Raw genomic sequence first — 7,244 nt, 5'->3', positions numbered from 1 at the left:
AACTTGTCTGTTCCCCTTCCCCCAATTCCCCAATAAAAATCTTTAAAAACCCCCACAAAACTATTAATGAAGTAAAATGAAGAAATACCCAATCCAATAGAAATGTCAAAAGTCAAAAGAAGAATATTCAAATGGTTAATAATCATATGTGTTCAATATCATTATGGATCAGATGAATGCAAATTAAAACCACAAAGTTATATACCTATGCTCCCTTTAGGGGAGCTACAATTAAAAAGAATGACAATAGTAAGTGTTGACAAGAAAGTTAGTGAACTGGAACTCACACAGATTCCAGAGGTGGGGGAGAGAGTAAACTGATTTAGTCACTTTATAAAATTGTTTGGCTGCTAAACACACACTGCTCTGCTCCATGACCCAGCAATTGTGCTACTTGACACCTACTCAACAGAAATACGTGCATGTGTCTGTAAACATACATGTAGTGGAATGTTTTCTTATTTTAAGTTCTTTACCTACAAATCCTCCCATTGGCTGTGTCTACTGTTCCCCATTCCTGATAGGTTGTATGCTCATGTAGAAGCCTGGTGTGCCCCGCATTTACAGCTGAAGGATGGCTGAGGGCTTCATTGGTCTAAATTGGGGATTCCTTCAGTGGGTATAAAAAACACAGACTTACCACTTGCACATAGAAATGGCTTAGTTTGGCTCTTCCTTTTTTTCTTTTTCTTTTTTTATTTATTTTGTTCTTTTCATGTCAGATGGGTAATGTGCTGATGTCGTAACAAGGTTTGTGGGAGGCACATCTCACACACAAGCATGAACACCCAATCATCACACTTATGAACTACAAAAGGATCTGGTTTGGCTCTTTCTTACGAGAGATATTTTTATTTTTATACCCAGGGCTCTAGACAAAGTTTTTCATCATCCCTTTTTACAAAGGGATTATTTTTGTTATGGGTTTAGCCTTATGTAGAGATCTCAGTTCCCATTCTATATCGTTACTGGTCTACAACTGATATTACTGTGCCCACATAGGCATTAAAATCCCGGTTTAAAACGCTTTGGGTCTATACCTATGCTAATACCCACAGATATGCACTCCTCCCTGATACACAGGTATATCAGCTATACACTTATTCAGTCCTTCTAAATGTTTTTAGTGGTAATACTTTTCTATGTGAGACATTACAGTAGGCTCTAGGGGCTGAAAATGGTGAAGAAAAGGAGTGGTGAGGCCTGGTTGTGCAGAATGAGATTTCCTGTAGAGAAAATACATATTTGTCACAGAAGCACACAGAGAAGTTAAGTTGCAAGTATGACAAGTGCCACAGAGGAGAAGTACAGGGAGAGCTGAGAACTTTGATCTAGTCATAGGCAGTGAACAAAATCTTCACAGAAAAGATCCAGTGTTTCCATCAAAGGGAACAGATATTCACGTTGTTAGGTCCCCTGGAAACAAATTGAACCTGGGACAGATAAGGTGTCAGGGAAGTGAGTCATATTGGAAAACAGAAGGTCCTTCTCTGTATGGGGCCACGTAACCGCAGGCCCAAGGCCCAAGGTGAGCAGCCATGTTAAAGCATCACGGTTGTGTCAGGTGAGCTGAACATATTGACACGGAGGTGCACCAGCAGCAATGCAGGGGAACCATTCAGGACCCTGTAAATGCATCAACTGACTTGGGCCTGCAATTCTGAACATAGTCACATTACATAGTGGCAGCACTAAGTTATTCCCTTAGTTGTTCTTCCTTCCTGGTATCCCTGAGCTCCCAGGAAACTCCTACTATTAGCCACAGGCTGGGATTTGCTGTGCTGTGGGGATTAAAGAACCAGCCTTTCATACCCTTGGGATTGTTACCAAAGGGGAAAGTGTTACCTCTCCCCCAGGGCCTGAGTAGGTGACCCCACTGGAGGATGACTCTACCCTGGGGCCATCTCTGGGGAAGGCTGCTGGTGGCAGAGGCAGCATCACTGCAGCTTGCAACGTGAGGAGGCCGGGGCTTGCCATTTCTGAGACCACACATGAGGCATGCAAGAAAATAGCTGGGATTCACTTTGAGGAAACATAATTTTCAGAAATTGCGGGAGACCAGCTCCCACAGGTCCAGGGGTTCCCTCAGGTGGAGACGGTATCGGCGAGGAAAAAGAAGAAAAACGCACGGAGACACAGGGGCGCTTTTTCAACAAGAAGTGTCTCACTTTATTTTTACAGCATGTCTCTTTTTATACCAGACAGTTGACCATTGTCCCATTAGTAAAGTTTTTTTTATCAGGGTTTTACTTCCTCGTAATTCTTATGCTCCAGGGTGCAGCTTGACCTTTTTTTATGCTAAAGACTAACTTATCTTAACTGTGTCCAAATCCCTCCACCTACAATGACTATGCAACCAAGGCCTGAGCCTCTACATAATCGCCCAAAGGATGGTTACCATGACCACCTAACAATTATTTTAAACACTATTGTCTAAGCAGGATCTTAAGATTTACAGGGTGTGTACTTTGACCTTTACTAAAAGACTAGCAGTGTGACTAAAATTGCCTTTAGTGTATAAAATAGAATTATTGTGATATATCTATCAGAAGGGGTGTAAGATCTTCATCCTACTGGGGGGCATCCAACGGGGAATTTAAATCTTCTAAGATATAAAGCAGTATCTGTTTCTCAGTCAGAGCTTCAGAATTTGTCACAATTGCAGTGTGCTTGGCTATGTCAGACACTGAGGTACAGCCGGCTCCCAACAAGAAATCAAACCTGGACTAGTTCGACCCGTGCTCATTTGGGCACATAAAGCACAATAACTTCACATAATAGACATAGGAAGGTAAAGACTAGACTCCTGGTTACAAATAACATCCTTTAAACAATGGAGGCTGACCCAAAGAGGGCACTGGAGGTGTGGTGAAAAATGTCCTTCTGGCAGGGATGCTGGGCTCGGGCCCCAGATGCCGGGCTTAGCCAGAGGAATTTTTGCCCCTTAGCCAACTCAACAGTAAAATTCAGCAGGCAGAAGTAAAGTGCATTGAGCAAAAGTATTGAGAATGTGCTACTGGGAGGACTTCCGGTAAGATGGCGGAATAGACAGACGCTGTGCCGACTACCTCCCAGGATCTCACAAAATTACAAATAATTTATAAGATATTCAACCTCGGAAGTTCCCTGGACCCTAGATGAGCAGAACCTCTAAACGAACGACTTAAAGAGGAGGCCACGTCGAGTCTGGTAGAAGGGGCGGAGATGAGAGAGGGCAAACCCCGTGAGGAACACCTCAGCGGTTGGGAGGCTTCTCCGGATGGGGGCGAGACCCTCCGGCCCCACACCACGCTCACCACCCCAGAGTTACGTTGCCGGGAAGAGGAGTTCTACAATAGCTGGAAGTAGAAAATACTGAGGACTCTCTTTGCTCGGCTCGGTGAGGCTGGGGGCGGCTAGAGAACCAGTGGAGCCAGCGGGCTGAGTTGCTCGCTGGTGAGCACTCACCCGGTTCCTGGTGGAGGGAGTGGCTGTGTGAGCGGGACCCAGGAGCCTGCGGGAAGGATTGAACTGAGTGCCTTTGGCGCAGGAGCTGGAGGTTTTGGGGACCATTGTTCCCCTGGTGTGGAGCTTGCACACGAGTGGTGCACAGGAGGGTGCTATTTTTTCAGGGCTGAGCCCTCCCACAGAGGCTCAGTTCTGGGACTGCATTGGTCTGCTGGAATTTGCGCAGGAGTGCGTGTGTTTGCAGGAGTGCATGCATGCGTGCGCATGTGGCCTTGGATTCCCACCCTCCATACTGTTTGTGCTGCGTAGCCAGGGAAACGCCGGCAAGAGTGTTCCGACTACAACAGACCCAGAAGTGCGTGACTCGCCTTAGGTCCCTGATTTCCGCACTGCGAGTGCAATGTTGTCTTGGTGGCAATTGGCTGTCGGGCTGCTTGGCCTGATCTTTGAGCGGCTGATTGGGACAGGCTGAGACAGGGAGTTTTCCTGGGAGTGTAAGGCCGTGAGCTATGCGCCTGCATGATTCAGCCGGGGCTTTCCAGGCGAGTTTGTGTGGGTTGGCTGCTGATGCAGGAGTGCATGCTGCTCTGACTTGGTGGAGGCCACTGACCACACCCTGTGGTGCCTTGGGGGCCTGCCCTGCCCACCTAGAGCTGTGTTGCCAGGGGCATTCTGAGCCCTGGTCCCTAGCTCCTACCTCTGCAGGCCACAGAGGGTTTTTTTGCAGCAGCAGACAGCCCGCAACAACCTGTGAGGATTTTTGGTGGTGAGCACAGTTCCAGAGCACACAGCAACTAATTGTGCGAAGCTTACTTCAAGTCTAGAGGGAGGTTGGCCCATGACACACTGAGCCCTTCCCCCCAGCAGCTGGTGCTGAGTCGCCCAGAATCTCTCTATTGCTGAGCAAGTGGTCTGCAGATTAAAGCGGGCAGNATGGGCTGAACACTTTCCCTCTCATTAGACTGGCCCTCAGGGCCCTTGCACATTTGTCCTGCCCCACTGTTGGGTGTTAACCTTGTCTTTTATTCTCTGCTCTGATACTTTGACCTCTTGAGCCTTATGGAAGCTGGAGAGACTGCCCCTCCCAGGGCTAGCCAGTTCCTGAAGGTAGCAAGCAACCCACACATAAATGTGCTTTTCAAATGCAAACCAACCAATCCAGAGCCCCACCTCCCCACCCCCACCCACAGCTACCGCCTTTAAGAGGCTCTCACACTCCAGGCCACCTTCCATCTACCCTGATCACCACAGGGCCAGGTAGCAGACAACTACAGCCAGCCCCCGTGCCCCAGAGCCTGTGGAAAGGATTCTCACGAGCCGGAGCCGTCCTCAGCCTGCTTCCCTGCCTCAATCCTTCTTCCCACAGACACTACGGTAAATTCTCTTGCCCACATTTCTCCCCATGTCCTCTGCCTCCCGATCAACCCAGTGCTTCCCCTCAAAACAAACACCCTGCCCCCTCCATCCCTGTGGCATAACGTGGCTTGTTCTCATCTTATGGGAACTGTGAGTAACAAACTCTTTTTCAATGGCATCATCTTTTGATCTGTTGTCCTTACTGAACCTCAAATAGCGTATCAATACATTATATTTTACAGCAGTTGTCCACAGCTTCATTGGGCAGCCTCCTCCTCAGAGTCTCTCTCCAACCCCTGGACACTCCTCAGTCATTCACCGTGAGACACAAAATGAAGTGTTCTTAGGGCTACACAATGGGCAGCTGGGCCAAGCATCAGACGTTGTGGTGACCACACAGCTACCGGTGGGAAAATTCCATAACATGCGTCCATCAGCACCTCAGTCTCACAAGGTACAATGATCTCCCAAGTCACAGGTGTTGGCACTGGCACAGGAGAGGTTAAGGGACTTACCCAACACCCCTCAGCCAGAAGTTCCTTTCTCTATTCCCACTTCCCACACTCGTCCCCCTGTGGGTTGCTCTTTTCTCCCCATTCGCACTCCCTTCCCGGGGATGCAGAACGGCCCCCCCCACATTCTGTTCCATCCCCCAGGAATGAAGCCGGTTCTTTGTCCCCTGTTCTCCCGCTGTTCTCCTTCCTTTGGGCGTTCCTCAGCCCAGGTTGCTCAATCAGAGGTTGGAGTCATCCTTCACTCCTCCTCCTCCCTGACCCCTGCATCCAGTTACCAAGTACCTTCAATGCCACCTTCGTCCCATGTCCCTTTCTCCTGACTTGGGTCACAGAAGTCCTTGTCCCTCACCTCTGGCTCCCATTCCAACCACTCCTTATCCACCTCCATGTCATCCAGTGGGACCTTCCAAAGGGAACATATGGCAATGACGTCCCTGGAGCCTCAGAATGAGTCCACACCCTTCAGGCAGCTCGGGGTCTGGCTCTAACACTCACCGCTCGTCACCCTCATCCCTCTTCGCTCCTCCCTCTGCTCTGCTCTGTGGAGCTACTTGTGTTCCCCTCACCTCGTGCTCTCTCTTGCTTCTGCTCCTTGGACATCGTCTTCTCTCTGCCTCCTAACACCCCCCAGGCCCTCTCCCTATAGCACAGATCTCCTCCCAGCAGACATCCTTTCGCCCGAGGTGTCTCACTATCTCAGAACATCCCTCCTCCAGACTCCCGGGTCCTCAGGCATCTCCAGCTCTCTATGCACAGATGCATTTTCTGTACCTATCTGCCATCCTACCCTGGGTTTGGGATCTATTGGGGGTGGTAAGAGATGGGCCAGAGGACCAGCCTCTCAGCATCTCCTCCTTTATGACAGGGCCGGATCGTTGGCCAGGACACAGAGGGGTGAACTGACTTGGAGAAGGTCTCCCAGCTGGTCAGCAGCAGTGTGAGCACCGAAACTGGCTATCCGTGACTTTTAGGGCAATGGTTCCCCCATCCCCTGTCCCTTGCTGATGACCCTTCGGAATGTGTTTCCAGACTGAAAGGTGTTCTTCAAAGATATGCCACATCTGGGTCCACGCCTCATTTGATGTTGGACAAGTTGGACAATTTACCTGAACGCTGTGTGCCCGGGTCCCCTTTTGCAGACTGGGGAAATGTTGCCAGGCTTGTTGTCAGGACTTAATGAGCAGCTAAATGCCTGGCACTACCGTATTCATATGAGAATTAGTCACGTAGCATGACGATGAGAATTAAAGTTATAGTATTAATATGGGACACACCATGCTGGGTCCACTGGTGGTTTCCCAGAACCCCACCCACAATTCCTTTTCAAAAAGAACTCCAGAAAGGACAAGGATCACCCTCAAGGGATCTTACCATCTTGCAGTGGGGCCAGCCATATCTCAGATCAGTGACAAAGCGCTTACTGTTATCAAGAATAACTTCATATTTTTTCTTCACACCAACCATTTTCTTCGCAGAATTGATGATCTCATTCACAGGCCGGGGTCTGAACTTATGGTCGAAGAAGTTGTTGACCCGGTAAAGGCAGCCCCAAGCTGCATTCCGCAGGGACTCTTTTGTCACCACAGCTGTGCCACTCAGAAATATGAACATGTTGGAGGAACCAAACCTGGGAAATTCACCTGGGGATCACAGAGAGGCCAAAGGGCATGTGACATAAGGAGGCAGAAGGCAGGAGAAAAGAAAGCGGGATGAAAGGTACCAGTTATAGAGATTCTGGTGATAAACCTTTCCCACAAAGGATTAGAAGAATCATTTTGTTCTTTTTGTTAACCAGATGTCGGCAATTACTTTTACATGTCCTAAATGTCATGGATGTAAATGGCTGGGTCACAAGACAATGTTATATAGTATTGTTACCAGGGTGTACATAGTATATTTGGCCAATCTCCTTTTATTGAGTGCTTT

The 7,244-nt window shown here is 48.7% G+C and overlaps 1 protein-coding gene across 1 annotated transcript in view; it reads right to left on the bottom strand.

Annotated features, from left to right (window-relative positions):
• Positions 1-4,864: 4,864 nt before the first annotated feature.
• Positions 4,865-7,244, bottom strand: part of LOC109384154 (uncharacterized) — a 45,896-nt gene continuing 43,516 nt past the window's right edge. The window contains exon 7 of the mRNA XM_019645191.1: positions 4,865-6,958. Coding sequence (XP_019500736.1) covers positions 6,642-6,958 — 317 coding nt within the window. The 3' untranslated portion in view covers positions 4,865-6,641. The remainder of the gene's footprint in view (positions 6,959-7,244) is intronic.

The sequence above is a fragment of the Hipposideros armiger genome, unplaced genomic scaffold (assembly GCF_001890085.2).
Source record: "Hipposideros armiger isolate ML-2016 unplaced genomic scaffold, ASM189008v1 scaffold_93, whole genome shotgun sequence".
In the NCBI taxonomy this organism is placed as follows: Eukaryota; Metazoa; Chordata; class Mammalia; order Chiroptera; family Hipposideridae; genus Hipposideros; species Hipposideros armiger.
Note: the sequence above shows the minus strand (reverse complement) of the source record. Positions and strands in the feature narration are given on the sequence as shown.